Source organism: Dreissena polymorpha, chromosome 5 (genome assembly GCF_020536995.1).
Source record: "Dreissena polymorpha isolate Duluth1 chromosome 5, UMN_Dpol_1.0, whole genome shotgun sequence".
Taxonomy (NCBI): domain Eukaryota; kingdom Metazoa; phylum Mollusca; class Bivalvia; order Myida; family Dreissenidae; genus Dreissena; species Dreissena polymorpha.
The window spans coordinates 39165193-39183262 of NC_068359.1; the positions used below are offsets into that span (position 1 = coordinate 39165193).

The following is an 18070-nucleotide window of genomic DNA, read 5'->3' on the forward strand; positions in this document are numbered from 1 at the left end:
ATCATCTATGAACGGAAAATTCACACTTTCAAAGTTAAAGTCGTCCCGTTTGTCGTTTATACTTGTCTTAATCAATCATAGTATTATTAATAGTAAGATGTAAGTCTAAATACGCAGCATCTGTATTAGATTGACACGATCTATTTAAGACTAGTTCGTTAGGGTAGATTTTGTGAATATATTGTTCAAAATATGGGTTATCTTAATTTAGTATGTCATCAATGTACCTACTATTTAGGTTAAAGCGTTGAATCAAATCTAGCTGTTAAGTTTTCGATAATTCTAACATAAAATCGCTTTCATAACAATATAAAAAAGATCAGCTATAAGTGGCGCACAATTAGTACCCATAGGAATCCCGATAATTTATTTCAATACTTAACAATTAATTCAACAAACAAGTATCTACAAGAAAAGTAAGTGCTGCACAAAAGTTAAGACAACTCCGAATGTTGTATTTATCTGACTTATACAAAAAAGCTGTTTTTAGAGTTTAAAACAAAATAAGAACACTTCTCTCTTGCAAATGTTTTTTTTTCAATCAAAGAAATAAGTTTGAATTTTATTAAAGTGTGAGGAAGCGTTGTATATAGTGTAGAAAAATCATATGTGCTTACTTGTGACACCTTATATTTTTTCTTTTCAATTTTATCAATAACTTTTAAGGAGTTTTTTATTGACGAAAATGGGTTTATATTACTATTTTTATCAACTTTATTAAATTTGTCTAATAGCAGTAAATGCGGATGTTAGGTACACTGATAATTGCTTGCTGGTTTGCCATATTAAAAACGTTATGTGTCAAACGCTTAGAAGAAGTTTTCGTTTTAGTGATGTCGACATCGAAATTAAATATTAATACTAAAATGGCTTCACAGTTTATCACACTTCTCATAGCTGTATACACAATACGAACACAAGTATTTTATGATACAGCGCAAACCCAAAAAGCAACCAGATAAACCTATATTCAGTATTATTAATAGTTTTGCAAACATTCGCATTTTATTTTCTCATTCATTAATTCAGCTTTTAACTGCAATTCTCTATTCAATAAAAACTTCACGTATGAGTTCGGCGTTAAAGTGTGTGGTCAATGACCAAATACCATGATTCTTACATGTAATTTAGCAGAAAGGCCAGCTTTTATTAAGTAAGAAAATTGGTAGTAAAGGTAAACGTACAACAGCTCAATATCACTGTTTCTACTATATTGAAACTTCACATATGAAATTGTATGAAGTCACAGATACTGACTAAGTTCTATAACTATGACTTACAATTTAGAAGAAGTATGCCCCTTTGTATAGTCAGAAAATGGGTTATGGTAAAGGTGCAACATTACTGTTTCTACCGTATGTATTCTGAACTGCAATTAAGAAGACTTATGCACCTTGTTAACTTCGAAAATTGGATACGGTAAACGTGCAATATCTCCATATCACTGTTCTATTACATATATTCAATTAAATCGTTCCGTATGTGTCGGGGTTCGTAGTGTAAGGTCACTTAAGCAATGCCATAACTCTGACCTGCAATTTACAAGAATGGCGTCCCTTTTTAGAAAATGTGTGAAGGTGTGTGTGCAACATCTTCATACCCCTGTTTCTGCAACATGTATTCCATTGAAACTTCAAATGATGTCACTGACGAATTTCCATGACACTAAAATGCAATTTAGCAGACTTGCGCAAAGTTGTGTATTTTTAAAAATTATGGTAACCGTTTGCATGCAAATACTCCATATCTCTCAACCTGCTAAAGATATTAAAATAACACTTTACATATGTTTTCAGTGTTGTTATGAAAATTCATGACAAATACCAAAAACTAACATATTTTAGCAAGAGTTTATCCCATTTTGTACTTATAAAAGTCAATTTACGGTTTGCAAATAAGATGATATGTAGGTTAAGGTTTACGTGCAACAAGTGTATATCTTTGTAACTTCTACATATACAAATTTTAAACTTCATACATGGTTTGAGTATCATGGGAGGTCATAGATCACGGCCAATACCTCTTACCCGCAATTAGCCGAATTACGCAACACCTCATATCTAGCTGGCATGCAGATTTAGCACGTTGCATTTGAGGCAAGTTGTTAAAATGTCAAATGCACGGTTGCTTTTAATACATAAAAAGTGTTCGCTAAATTACTTCAGTCGTGATGCATAAATTTTGCTGAAATTGTGTGTTTGTAGGTTAAAGTTTGATCTAGCAAGAAGTTGCATTTTGGACCGACGGGGTTTATTGTCACTGTTACTACAAGTAGAAAAAAGAGTTTCCTTTTCGCTCGGTAACTTTCGTTTGTATGAATGTATTGTGCTGTTATATTGTTTGAAAGTAGCTTAAATGCAGGCCTTGGGTAAGATTTCAATTTGGACCAGTTGGGTAAACGTCATTGTAACTAAAAAGAGATAAATGGTTTCCACTAAATAATTTTTGGATGGAGGTCCATTGCTGTACTTTTTTGTATATGTAGCTTATATGCGCATTGCTTTCAAAAATAATGAAAGTCAACTAAATTATTTGGAAACATGTGATGTGTTTGTGAAACACTATGTCCCCATATATTTGACCTTTAACCTTTAAGAATGACCTTGAACTTGACCTTTCACCACTCAAAATGTGCAGCTCCATGAGATACACATGCATGCCAAATATCAAGTTTATATCTTTAATATTGCAAAAGTGTACATGAAATGAGCGATTTTGATTGTAACCCGCCTCCCAGTTTCGCTGAATGGATCAAGTTCCCCACGGGTACTACTTCCCCGTACCCCAATTTTTTTCGTACCCTACATTTTTCGTACCCAATTGTTTTCGTACCCAAATTTTTGCTCGTACCCAAAAACTTGTTCGTAACCATTTTTTTCCTACCCACATTTTATTTCGTAACCAAATCTATTTTCGTGCCCATTTTTTTGGCATAATTTGAACCCAAAATTTTCGTACCCATTTTTTGCCTACCCAAAATGTTCGTACCCACATACACAATTGTGGTGATGTAGATAAACTTGAATAGATGCTTTTATATAAATCCTCTTCAAAAGCATCGTCACACCAGTAGTGTCAGTACTTTGGTTTGGCTTGATGACAAATGTATAATGCTATTAATTACGTGAATTCATATTGGCTTTGTTATTGAAAAGAAGACAGTCGTATTGGCATGAGGCCGCAGGCCGAAGGACAATACGGCTGCCTGAAGCTCAATAACAAAGCCAATATGAATTCAATTAATTAATGACAATTTTATTAATTAACTTTATAATATTATTGTGCAAGAGCTTGAATTTCACTTTCGAATTACATGTTTTCGCTATGACATAAAGTATGGAGTTTTGAAAAATAGCAAAATTTCTGTTCTATACAACTTTTTTCCTGTTTATTTTCCCATGCAAATTTCAAATGCCAAAGCGGATAAAAGAGCGGACTATTCGTAATTGTGCTGACTTTATTCCGCGTGCGAAACTGTCAACTACATGGATGCCTGCGCGTTACTATGTGGATTGTTGTGAATAATTGATAACTGTGAATATTGCTGTAGCCAATAATGGTATGAAACAACTAATTGTTGTCGCGAGCCTTTCGGTAAACTGCAATATTATATTTTTAAAGATTTATACTTTTGCACCAAAACTAAGTATACAACTTCAAAATGGCGTCAAAATTGTCGAAATTTTATATTCTCGTATAAAGCCGAGTTTTTCCTGGTTTCTGATTGGCTGAATCTCGTATTGGCCAACCTTTTCCCGTATTGTGCGTGTTTTTCCATATTGGCCGCCTTTTTTAGCTCACCTGATTGCTCAGGTGAGCTTTTGTGACCGGTCTTTGTCCGTCGTCCGTCCGTCCTTCCGTCCGTCCTTCCGTCCGTCCGTTCGTCGTCCGTCCGTAAACATTTGTTCGTAAACACTCTAGAGGGCACATTTCTTTTCCGATCTTAATGAAACCTGGTCAGAAGCATTGTGCCAATGATATCTCGGTCAAGTTCGAAACTTGGTCATGCCGGGTCAAAAACTAGGTCACTAGGTCAAACAAAAGAAAAATATTGTAAACACTGTAGAAGTCACATTTCGTGCCCAATCTTCATGAAACTTTGTCAAAATGTTTGTCTTAATGATATGTTGATTGAGTTCAAAAGTGGTCCTGGTCCGTTGAAAAACATGGCCGCCAGTGGGCGGGGCAGTTTTCCTTATTTGGCTATAGAGATACCTTGTAAACACTCTAGAGGCCACATTTTTTGTCCGATCTTCATGAAACTTAGTCAGAACATTTGTTCCAATGATATCTCGATCGAGTTAGAAACTGTCTCATGCTGGGTCAAACACTAGGTCACTAAGTAAAGAAAAGAAAAACCTTGTAAACACACTAGAGGTCACAATTTTTGCCCAATCATCATGAAAGTTGGTCAAAACATTAGTTTTATTGATATCTCGGACAAGTTCGGAAATGGTCCAGATCGGTGAAAAAACATGGCCGCCAGTGAGCGGGGCATTTTTCTGTATATGTATATAGTGAAAACATGTGAACACTCTAGAAGTCACATTTTTGGCCCAATTTTCATGAACTTTGGTCAGAATATTTGTTTTCTTGATACAAGAGTTGAGTTCAAAAATGGTTCCGGTCAGTTTAATAACATGGCTGCCGGGGGGGGGGAAGTTTTCTTATATTTATATAGTAAAAAACGTTTGCGAACACTCTGGAAGTCACATTTTTGGCCCAATCATCATGAAACTTTGTGAAAAGATTGGTTTGATATATATCTCAGATGAGTTCGCTAATGGATCCGATCAGTCAAAAAACATGGCCGCCAGGGTGGGTGGGGCAGTTTTCCTTATGTGACTAGAGAGAAACCTTGTGATCGAACACTATAGAAGTCACATTTTTTGCTTAATCATCGTGAAACTTACTCAATACATTGGTTTTATTGATTTCTCGGACAAGTTGGAAATTGGCAAAGATCGGTGAAACAAACTTTTTAGCTCACCTGATTGCTCAGAGAGGTTTTCGAATTGGTTTTTGTCTGCCGTCCGTCCGTCCACATTTGGTTTGTAAACACTCTAGCATTCACACTTCTCAAGCATTTATTATGAAAGTTGGTGAAAGATCTCAGTAAAGTTTGATAATGAGCAAAATCATGTTATTAATGCATAATGATGACCCTTAGATTGTCCAAATTTTCATTATATTATACAAAATCCTTGTAAACACTCTAGTTGTCACAATTTTGTTTTAGATTTTATGAATCTTGGTCAAAATATTTATTTTTGTAAGCAAAGTTTGATGTGTGGTAAGGGTGGTCAACTTAAAATATAGGTCACCAGGTCAAATCTTACAAAAACCAAAACACTCCATACGCCAGAGTTTTGGTTCAATAATGATGAAACTTGACCAGGATGTTTGTCTGGACAATGTCTAGGTTAAGTTTGACGTTAGGTAAAGATCGAATGAACCGACTCCTATAAGGTGAGCGAACTAGGGACATATTGGCCCTCTTGTCTCGTATAAGGCGAGTTCCGAGCTTTAATGGCGAGGCTCGACTTGTATGGGACGAACACATTGAACACATTTTCGTCTAATATTATAAAGTTAATTAATAATTGTTTTTGTTAACAAATATTCAACTTTAAGTTTGCAAATATTACATAACGTGTACATGTATACAATCAAATGTTTGTGTTGGCACTAAGCACGCATTCAAAATGTAAACCTTTACATAAAAATGAAGCTGATTATTGATTGATATATTATTTGTTTAAATTGGAACTGCTTGATAAAGTGTTATTTCGAATATAATCGCAAAAATATTTTCTTTGTCAGTTTCACGAGGGTTATTTTTAGCGAGACTGTTTTCGGAGAAAAACCGAGGTATTGTCATAGCCTGCTCGTCGTCCGCCGTCCGCCGTACGGCGTCGTGCTAAAACCTTTACATTGGCTCTAGAATCGATGGGGTCACTAGGTCAAAGGTCAAGGTCACTGTGACCTCTATGAAAAAAAGGTTCTGACAAGCTTTCGCAGCAGATTGTGGCACCCGTTATGCGTTGCTCTTGTTGGTATTATTATATAATATCTGAAGAACATAAACCAGGTTTTTAACACAATTGAAAATTGGGATATGACGGCTGGGCAGGCATGCGACTAAATGTATTTCGCCTGGACCAATATTCATGACATTTTAGATATAGCACAGACACCTTCCTTGAGATTCTATTTAAGGGTAATGAGGTCAAGGTCAATGTCTCTTTATACAGCTTTGGGTTGTGTTTGGGGCCTTCAAATGAAGGTCATTAGCTGCTACTTTGCGCACAAAAACAGTAGACAGGTTCTTTCCGGTCAAATACTAAAGTTTGAATCGCCCTATGATAATGTTTAAATAGCAAGATTGAATGAATGTCTAACTAGGTATTATATATATATATTTATTTATATTTATATATATATATATATTTATTTATTTATTTATATATATATATATATATATATATATATATATATATATATTATATTATTTATTTATTATTATATATATATATATATATATATATTGGACTGGTAGGGTGGAGATCACGGTCACTGTTACGAAAACAAGTAGAACAAAAAGTTTCCGTTTACTTGTTTTAGTTGGGATAATAATATGGCATATAATTGTGTGTGAAGTTAGCTTACATACAAACCTATGTTGGTATTTCATTTTGGGCTAGTCGGTATATGTCATGGTTGATATAACTTAAACTAACGGTCTTGTTTATATGTAGCTTACATGTGTTTGGGATTCAATAATTTTTTTTAATTATATACACTCAATAAGTTTAACCTTGAAAGCAGCCTGTTTCATTGTATTTCAATGTTCCTTGTTTCTCGTACAGGCAGTATTTCGTGTACTTCATCTGGAGAATTAAGACGAGGTATTACAGTATACAAATTGTACAATCTCCACGCAGAGTTGTCGTTCCTTGCTCTCACATACAACTCTGCATAAGGCTCAGCACGCCATTTTGTCTACCAAATAGCTAAAACCGAACAAACGCATACAATGTTTATTTGAGTGGATATTTAAGATCGCATGCATTTAATTTAGAAAAATGACTTTTAAATGTACGATAAATCGTGCAAAAACTTGTGAGTTTTAATGCAACTCTTTGGAACTATTTTATTGCCCATTTACACAGATGTAATCATTCCACGCACTTCACAAATGTAAACAATTGTACATATTTTTTATGACGTTAGGCATTGCTTCGACGTATTTATGTATGTTGGTTTCTTAACATAAAAAAAAACATATCAATTTTATAATAATTAATTAAGACTGATATAAGATAGCATGGTATGAGATGGTTTTCTTTAATGCAGTTAATGCAATGTAACCGTCGTGCAAGAGATTGTTTAGTATACTGTAACATCAATGATAAACGCTTGGAATGATCATGACATGAATGAGACGCTTTCAAAACAATAGTCCGTTCTGAGCCCAACACAGAGGTGAATGTAATGTGACCGTCGTGCAAGAGATTGCAAAATGTAAACACATAGTATCAACAGCAATACGACGTAACCCAAAGTAAAACTTAAAGAATGGATTATTGTACACAACGGTATTTTATCATCTCATACACATTAGAAAGAACACATTTAATTTGTTATCCACTGAGATTTATTTATCTTTAAATTTAAGCACACATCCAATCATCACCAGGATAATATTTATTCGTCGATTTGACGAGGGGTGTTTTTATTTTTCTGTAATAACTTTAGAAATAAGTAAGATCCCGTTGCTATCGTTTTCACAGGAAGTTTGAAGTGTAACGCACCTGGAGATTTAACCCGAGGTATTAAGTCCATCACTATCCACCCTCAGTTCAACAAGACTGCACAATATGACAGTAACATTGCATTGCTGGAACTCAGTGAGCCAGTTGAGTATTCGGATAACGTGCGTCCAGCATGTGTTCAAGATTACTCCAAGATTGAAAGACTAATGATTGGTTCAAGTAGTCCTCCTCAAGGAAAGGCAGTTGGATGTGGTGTACTCCGGGAGGGTAGCAAACAACAACCAAATGACCTTCAGGTAGATAGTTGTAGTAGAGTATATGTGTGTATGTATCCGAATAATATGAACAGTGTCAGTCACTAGAAAAAGGTGTTCAATTGTTTTGGTTTTCGATATATATATATAATAAAAAATTATCTGTCAACTAATGCATATTATTAACGCGGTTGTAGTGTTGCTTATCGCTAGCAAATGAAGTGTCTGCTTGCTAGCAAACTTTCCTGGGATATTTTGTTTGCAAACATTTCTTAGGCGTCAATGATATTGAGACCCATATATAATTGCGGCCAAAACGTTATTGCACAAAAAACGATATAAATACAAAGTTAATCAATCATAGCTTAATGGTATATTTATAGCATAAATCTATGAATAGTTTATGACTTTTTGTGCATCGGTCGGATCATGCTTCTTGAGCGGAGCATAACTCTTTTAGTATTGAAGGGATTTAGAAAAACTTCATATCTATAATTCCATATATTTCTTCGATTCTGACATGTGTATGGCCATAAGTTAATATTTTCATATCATCGCATGTTAGGCAGTATGCATTGAACTTGTGAGTACGTCTGTGTTTACGTGCATTGGTCCAGAAACATATGTTCTGCTATACTTTGACTGATGGGTGGACACCGTGCAAATGTTCACATCAGATATTCTTAATGTGATAAAGATGTTAAGAAAGAAATATTCGCTGCTCTCATACTACTGAATTTGAAATCTTGTCTATTCGGGTCAAAATCAAGGTCTTTAGGTCTAAGAAAAGCCGTGTTACCACTCTAGACAATTTTATGTAACTCAATCTTGATTAAACATCGTTAGAATGTTTATCTTGACAATGTAAAGGCACAGTTCAAAACTGCGTCACCATACCATATCAAATCTTGGAAAAAACCTTGATGCCACTGTAGAAACCACATTTATGTCTCAATCTTAAGGAAACTTACTAAGAATGTTTGTTTTGAAAATATCTCCGCCAACATACAATGTATGTAATGTTGGAGAACAAACAATATGTACTGGTGAGATCTTAGGAAAATCTTGTTACAAACCAAGAATACACATTTATCCAAATTGTGGTGACACTTGGTCAGATATTTGTTCTTAAAAATATACACCCGTCGAGTATTCGGATGAAGTGCGCCCAGCATGTATTCAAGAGTATTCCAATATTGAAAGACTAATGAAAGGTCCCAATAGGCCCCAAGGAAAGGTAGTTGGATGTGGCATGATTGATAACTATGGACGTCGACCGAAAGATCTTCAGGTAGATAGTTATAAAAGCTCAAAGGTATAAATAAATCCAAATTACATACAACCCCAAAATATGCCATAAATTGATGACATCGTCCGTACGTCCGTCCCTTGAGGAGCTTTACTTAACAAAAATTGAAGGGAATCAAATTACCCTTCTCATATTAAGAGAGGACTTTACGTGGAAGCGGGTGGTGAAGCCGTACGTTTTAATTAACGGGCAGTTGAATCGAAATACTGGCTCTTGAAGCTTTATTCAATATAGTATAGTTATTAATTTAGCTAAATATATAAACTGTTTCGACATTTCACGAGCAATTGAAATGAAATTTAGATATGTCGTTAACACACAATATATTCACGCGTATGTATCCTCTATTTCCTGCATTATGTGCCCGTGAACTTAGCCATGGGCATGACAGCTACATAATATGTTATAAGTTTGTGGAGCGATGCACTTCCACATTTCGCAAGCGATGAATTTAAACTCAAAATGTGTTATCGCCCATTAGTGCAAATGTGCACAATTTAAATGCGTAGTGATCCCTTAATTCCACTTATTACTGAGTCTATGGCCCCTTGACCTTACCATGAGATTGGCTACTCTGCTTGTTATAAATCAGCTCAGTGGAATTTCTAGTTATGTTTGTGACCAAGGAATTGTAAGTCACTGTTTTGCATTTCACACTTCATACTTTAATTGTAAATGTTCATCAATTTGAACACAGATGAGTTCGTTGAATGAAAACATGATTCTTAATAAGCAATTATCACTTTAAATTGAAGTAATAGAATAATCTGAACTTCTGTCCGGCAATCACGCTCCTCGTGCGGAACATAACCCTTAAAGTATAAACGGCATTTATACAAAAGTTCACATCAATATTGCTGGAAAACAATTAGGGGAAGGAAAAACACTTACCATAGGTATTTCCTCGATGCTGACAGAAGTATTTCCTTTAGTTAAATTTGTATATACTAGCCCTAAGGCATTATGCTTTGCACTTGTAAGTAAATTGATATGTATGGTCTTACTTAGGTCCAGAAACTAGTGTTTTCACCTCTTCTTTAATTGCTGTGTGAATCTTGTGCAAACGCGAAGGCTGAAAGTCCTTTATGGGAAGATAATCGTTAAGAAATACATTTTTGCTTCAACCAGTTTTTGCAGAATAATGGCCTTTTGTCTTTTTTTCACCTATACAATATACATTTGTAGGCCCAACAAGCGTGTCTACTCAATGATTGTGTAACTGCTTGCCACATTTCGCTTTAAGTTTCGCAACTGACTGTCATTATTGTGAATAAAATCGTTAAGAGAGAACTTTTCTCTGCTCCCACATTTTACTGAATTTGATACTGGGTGTACATGAGGTGCAAAACAAGGTCGTTAGGTTATTTCTAATCAAAACCTTGTTACCAATGTAGAAGCCACGTTAATGACTCAATTTTGAGGAAATTAAGTTAACATGTTTGTAATGACAATATCTAAGCCAACCTTTAATATATGTAAAGTGATAGAAAAACAATGTAAACGGGCCAAATCTTAGAAAACCCTGTTATCAATCTAGCCATATTTGTCAGTCAATCCTGGTGAAAATTTGTCAGAATTTTAATCTTGACAATATTCACGCAAGGTTTGAATATGGTAAAGTTGGATCAAAACAAGGTCAGTAAAGTGTTCAAGTTTGTACTCGTTAGATATGACTTGGTAACCTAGTATTTCAAAGTCGAGCTTAGATATTGTCGGGATAATAATTCTGACCATGTAGTATCAACATTGAATTAATGAATCAGAATGTTTGTCTTGACTTCATTTAGATCTGAGTCTTATAAAGTAAAAATAAAGTAAAACAAACTAGGTCACCAGGTGAAATCTTTGACAAGTGCTGTACCCTGATATCAAATAAGCACTTTGGGGTGTCACAGTCATCTTATTTCCCATTATTTGTGGAAGTAGTTCTTATGTATCTGACTTATGGATTTGTCGCGTGTCTTGCGGACTTCTGACTTCTCAGTGCCGTCCCGTGACTCCTCTTATTCATGCAGAACAACTCCCAATATTAATTGTATTAAATTATTAAAAATGAAACTTAATAGTGAATGAAAATAGAAACAATAAAAGATAGTGAGGAGAACAAAGACCATGTATCTCTCTTGTTTATTGAACAGCGCTTTGTTAAATTATCTTGTGCAAAGAAAACCCGTTTTGAATGTATTAAAATGAAACTACACGTAATTATATAAATGGATCAAAACATCTTTCTATTAAAAATAATTGCATGGCATTTATGACGTTTGCCTATTTCAATTAAAACGCTTGTGGGAATCAATTATTTATATTTTTATAGCAAATCTATATGCCGTACGTGCAGAGATACGATTGTGAAGAAGGTTTGGAAGGAACTAACTATCGAATAACAGAGAACACGTTTTGTGCAGGCCAGAAGGTTAGTAATGGTGTACTTTGATTGCTCACTTGTTTATAAAGTAATTGTATCTGTATGATAATCTTTTGAATGACCACATCAAAGCTAATCTCGCAATATTCTATTCCGTATCAGAAACAGCGAGTTGGTGACGTGTGCGCTGGTGACAGTGGTGGTGGTTTCATGATGGAAACTCCGGGCACGTTTCAGTGGGTGCTCGCCGGTATTGTCTCATTCGGGTTCCTGTGTGACAGTCCTGACCACTACAGCTATTTCACCAACGTTGGCAAATTCTATGGTTGGATAGACGGCATTGCCAAGTTCACCGATGAAAAAGTCAACATCGACTTTGTGTGTACATTTTGATTGATGACAATGCGTAGATTGCAATTCTGAAGAAAACATTAACATTGATTCATTTTGCTTCAATGAGGGGATGGCTTGTTGCAAACCAAAATTTAGATTATCTTTATAGTATTACATTTGTTCCGTGTAAATAAAACATCTGTGCTTAAGAAGTCCATTGTCGTTTCACGCATGCATCAAGCATGACTTAATGATTGTATTCATGTGTTCGAATTCGAGATATTTCGTTCGTTGCATATATCCTGTCGTGGCCATTTTTTTTTTTTGAAACCCGATGTGGTCGCTGCATAAGCTTTTTAGTTCTGATGAATAGATGTTGTTGTTGTCATTCACTTAAAACTGAGATTTCCCTCAGTTTTGCTTTTCTATAATAATTTTGTCTTAAATAAAACAAATCATATATAGATCCTAGTAATGTTACGAAATAGATTATTTTTTATTACACGAGCATCGGTGAATTTATATCATAATAGCCAAGTATCATGGCAAAGTAACGATATTACGAAAATGGATATTGGATACAAGTTTTTTGCAATGTTTAAAACAGATATTAACACACTCACAACAATGTCTACCTTAGAAGCAAGTTTCAGCAAACTGGTCGGAATTTACTACACAAGCGGTACCAGGACAATGATGCAATACAACTTGATTATCTCGAATTGGAATCAAGTATCTTAAACAAAATGACGATTAAAATATTGTTTGTGAAGCAAAACATTTTCTAATAAGGGTGTTTACATGCAATATCGTATACCAACAGTAGAACAAACAAGGGAAATGCTATGTCGAGCAACGTTTAGAAAGAATTTTTTGTTTGGCATCAACTGAAAACAATTGTTATTACTTTCACGTGATTTCACAAGGTTAACATAGTTAATTTGAAGCAGAACATGATATATGAAATTATATCGCATTTCTATTTGGTTTCGATTTACGAAACTAATTGAACCTGGGGCGATGCAACTGCACTTCATAAAACTCATTCTTCGCACAAGAATATTGATTAAGGTGAGGAGAACAGAACAGAGGAAATCTGCCTCGCATTTCGCCTTCTCTTGTTCGTGTCTTTCAATCGCAGCAATTCAATCATAAGCTCTGTGACGTAGTCTGAAATATTTATCTATGATTTATTTTTTGCTCAGCTCAATTCAACCAAACGTATTGTAACATGTTCATTGAACAATTAATTTAATATACATGTACATATATGATTTAAAAAATATATGTTTATACAACAGTTAAGCTGCCCGGCTGCCCTGGCAATGTTTTTGCATTATATATAATAGAATGACAATTTTATCAAGTTCACATGTAGTTGTGTATTGTGGTTAGATCATGAACACTTTCTTGGGTTAAGTACATTGTACTGCCACTGACACTGTTAACTATTCAACTAACATGGTACTTATTAATTTCACTACAGACAAAGAGCATATTTTTGGTTGTAAAACTTCCCTTAACCAATGCAAAAAAATCATAATCCCGAACACAGCATAGCCGAATATAGTTCTTATTTAAGTTGCATCAATATTTATCAGTCATTTAAGAATAAAGCTATTGTTCGCCTTAACGGTCCGTGTACATACCGTCTTTTCGTTTTTCGTTTTGCATTCGACAACACGAAACACGAAAATAAACGCATATTAGTTCATATTCCGATTTTCTTATAACCGAAACAAATGCAAAAAACAAAGAACAAATCGACTTATTTATATCGTTTTTCGTTTTACTAATTACAAAACAAAACACGAAACGTGTATGTCTATTCCTATTTCGTTTCAATTTAAATTTAAAAAAATCAATATTTGAAAATTGAAACAAAGCGCCTGCTCTCATTTATCGTTCTTGATTTGATAAAACGATACACGGAAAACGGAAAACGAGGGGCGCTGCGCAGCTTTATTTGATTGATAACTCATGATTAATCTTAGTGCGCAGTTTCCTCCATTTGAAACTATTATTTTGAATAATAAAATGTTCACTATTACATGTATTATAGAGGAAGAATAGACGAGTCTTGGCACAGCTCTTTTTGGCTAGTCTAATGGAATAATGAATAGATCAACAGTAAAGTTATATACCAATATACATGCCTGCTTTTGTTTCAAGTCATTGGATTTGATTTTATGTATAACATGCATTACAATAATCATTGCACAATACAATATCTTTGTTCGGCGTAGCCTTTCTCTTCAAGTAATAAACAAAAATCGAATTATTTACTACACTGTATTCATATCTGTTTAAGAAATGAAATAAAAAATCCACATTATTGCTAAACATATACACATGTACATTCAATTAGTATGGTGAACTATTCCTAAGAGCATGCACGGCCTCATAAAGCCCTGTCATGGCACGTCGTGTGCCGTCCTGGCTCATACACTTCGGGTAGCTGGCTGGCGGTGGGCTCTCGTACCAGGTGTCCATGCAGTTCTTGCATCCAACCAGTGATTGACAACAAGTTGCAAATGTAGGCTGCGACACTGGCCCTGAATGTATTAATTTATGTTGTTATAAAGCTATCGGTTCACGCACTGAGTTCTTTTTAAATTTTATCAGCATGATTATATTTGGTGCTCCCTTTATAGAATAAAGAAAATTTGCTTATAACAATTATAAAATTATTTGAAACTCTTTGCGAGAACACATCATTCAAATAACAGAAAAAGCAACGCTAAATATATTACATTATGTCAATGGATTTTATTTTATAAGTTACAACTCTGACATTGTTACAAATTTATTTATTTATTTTTAATAACGTTTTTGTTTGGTGTACAGATTTTGTCCAATTTTTGAAGGACTGTTAAAATGAACTGGATGTGTATAAAACGAATAAAATAATACACTTTTCGACTAATAAATGTACTTTAACAGATCATGCAAGCGAACGCTTGATGGCGCGCTCCTCATATATATCATTGACTCAGCAAATCATACACGTATTGTTACAAATGTAAACACTTTTCTATAATGGCATTCGAGTTTCATTTTAGGAGACAACCAAGGTCTTAAACGGAACATTTCAACGAGTGCAAGTAGATTCTATAGACGTGACGCATGATATTCGCCTTCTTTAAGTAACGTAACGTTTAAAGGAAAACATATTAAGCGGCGTTATAATATCATTGGAATGTATATATCTTGTTAGCATTAACTATATCTTGGCCGCTCTTTCAGGAACATTAAATATGTTGTTTAATAAGTTATTAAATTGACACATTTATTAATTATATTTAAGAAAATTTCATTTTATGCAAGTGCAAAGCGGTTTCATATAAGGTGTTTGGTTATAACTATTGTCTTAGAGCTATAATCACTTGACATATCACAATGCAGTTGTTAAATACAACATGTATTTGTTATTAATCGAACGAAATGGAAATTATATATTAGACACCTTGCACTTTACCGTTCCACAAGATTAAAACATTTTTTTTATTTATTCTATTATGCAAGGTGACGTTAAAAGTAAAACATAGGGACATTTTAGCAGCCGCCGCCGATTATTGTGTCCTTAAATTGTCATGCGGGTCTAACGGGTAATACAAATAGGAATACGGGACTCAGGGGACGGGGTATTGCAGCTCTTAAAATGTAAGGAACTCCCCAATGATAATAGGATTAAAACGAATTTGTTTTTTTGTAAAATAAGTACAGAATTTACATAGCATAGGGGCAAAGAGCAAGAAGTGTCATAGGAGGCTAATTATAGCCCTATCTAATCGGCTGGATCGGCATGAAATACCGGTACGTTGGAAAACCGTTCGATGTCAAGATTATGATCATTTCAAATTGAAAAAATACAATACCTGGAAAAACAACTGAAAATATCCACGTCTCTGTCCCTTACGGGCGTGTCTTTACCTCCACGAAAAAAGCACGTAGGAAGTCATGCTGATGAAAATAAGTGATTAAATCTTATGTTAGGGAGAAAAATACGCGCAAAAAGCCACTAAAAAGTTACCTCCCCAAGACAGCAGCACATCCCGCAAACGCCACTCGTTTTTTCGTTTTTCGTTTACCGTTTTTTCAAACCAAGAACGGTAAACGAGAACAAACAATCCGTTCCAATTTTCAAACATTTATTTTTGTCATATGAATTGAAACAGAATATGAACAGGGAAATCAATTTCGTTTTTTGTTTTATAATAAGTACAACGAAAAACGATATAAAGAAGTTAATTTTGTTTTCGTATTTTGTTTAAGTTTCGGTTATTAGAAAATCGATATATGAACTTATATGCGTTGATTTTCGTGTTTCGTTGTATTGAATGTTAAATGAAAAAGGAAAAGTCGGTACATACACGGACCCTTAACGTTGTAATTGGGGTCAATAAACAACTCTTCGGTCATAATGACGCAGGGCTATTAATAACTCATGACATGGCTTTTATTTGGAAGATTTAATAGCCATTATTCTAATGTACAGTAAGTTGGTTCCTTTTCCCTAGTTCCGTATTCCATGTGAAGTTAGTATTCGAAGTAGAGCATGTCGGTTATAAGAAATCCTATGCAAACGCGAAGACGAAACATTAATATGTATCGTAATACATAAATGAAAAAAAAATATTCTTATAATTTTGTTTTAATAAATTAAGAATTGTATACATTATTTTCCCTAAAAGCCTTATGTAAAACATATTAAGCGTGAATAAGCAATAAGGAACAGTTCCTTATTCCTTATTCGAATAAATTCAAATAAATTTAAAGACACCGTCAACCGCGATTGATGAAAAAAGACAAGTTCTAAAATACCGTATTTTTTTTACAATTATTAGTTTATATTGATTAAAATATCAGGACTGGTATATTACATTACTTGAAAAAATGTTCATCTTTTCAGTATATTCGGTAATAAAATTTCGCGATGTGAAATCGAAAATATGTGACATAACGATATACACACTATAAATAACGCAAGTAGATTGATCATTTTATATATAAAATATATGCAATTCACTACGCATGCACAATTTGCATTCCTGGGTTTACCACGTGACGATGATGATCAATCTACTTGCGTTATGTATAGTTTACTGGTAGTTACCTGGTACATGTACCCAGTAAAATTTATTACCGAATATACTGAAAATATGAAATCTTAACAACTTATTTCAAGTAATGTAATATACCAGTCGTGATATTTTAATCAATATAAACTAATAATTCTAAAAACGCTATATTAGAGCTTTAATTTTTTCGTCAATCGCGGTTTACGGTCCCTTTAAATAAAATAATTATTTTAAAAAAAACACGACCTTTCTCTAAACAGGTATGCTTCGCTCTATATGCTTTATGTAATTATTTCATTAGAAAATCGTTTGAAAAATAATCCACACAGATCAAAATTACTACTAACGTCATTGTAGATTAGTTGAGGGAATCAACTGTTAAAGAAATTCAATAAAGCACTTCATTAATCACTGCTTAAGGCAGACCTTAGACATGACAACTTCACAATTATTGCGTTCAGTTGACGATTTTTATCACAATTATTTTAACATGAAAGATTTTATAAATACCAAAATAAACATTTCATTATTCATTGATAATTATCAAATGGCACGAAAAAATACTATGTTTAAAACAAAATATTCCAAAAGGACGTGGTATGTGTACAATTACCTTTGGTATAATTCATGTATGTATATTTTGTCGATTTATCGTCAGCTTTTCGAATTGCTTTTTTAATTAAAATGAATGCGCTTTTTTTTCAGTTTTACTGTGTTCATGATGGCATGACCAATGTGTAATGTATATGGAAAATTTGGACAATTGATAAAAGCACCACAACACAGTGTGATTGAGTTACAATAATTGATCAGGTTAAGTATATAGGCGTCAACAGTAAACAATTTAACTCGAATTTTAATGTAAAACGTATAACTACAAATAGGGAAACTGCATGTAAACCATCTATGCAATAAAAACATTTTTGTAGATTTAATATCTAACTTAAAAT

At 33.9% G+C, this 18070-nt stretch overlaps 1 protein-coding gene across 2 annotated transcripts in view; it reads left to right on the plus strand.

Annotated features, from left to right (window-relative positions):
* The window catches only part of LOC127881247 (uncharacterized), an 84414-nt gene extending 72160 nt beyond the window's left edge, over positions 1–12254 (plus strand). For both annotated transcript variants that reach the window (XM_052428993.1, XM_052428994.1), the window contains 3 exons: positions 7794–8071; positions 11656–11754; positions 11869–12254. In XM_052428993.1, coding sequence (XP_052284953.1) covers positions 7794–8071; positions 11656–11754; positions 11869–12099 — 608 coding nt within the window. In that variant the 3' untranslated portion in view covers positions 12100–12254. The remainder of the gene's footprint in view (positions 1–7793; positions 8072–11655; positions 11755–11868) is intronic.
* The last annotated feature ends 5816 nt before the right edge of the window (positions 12255–18070 follow it).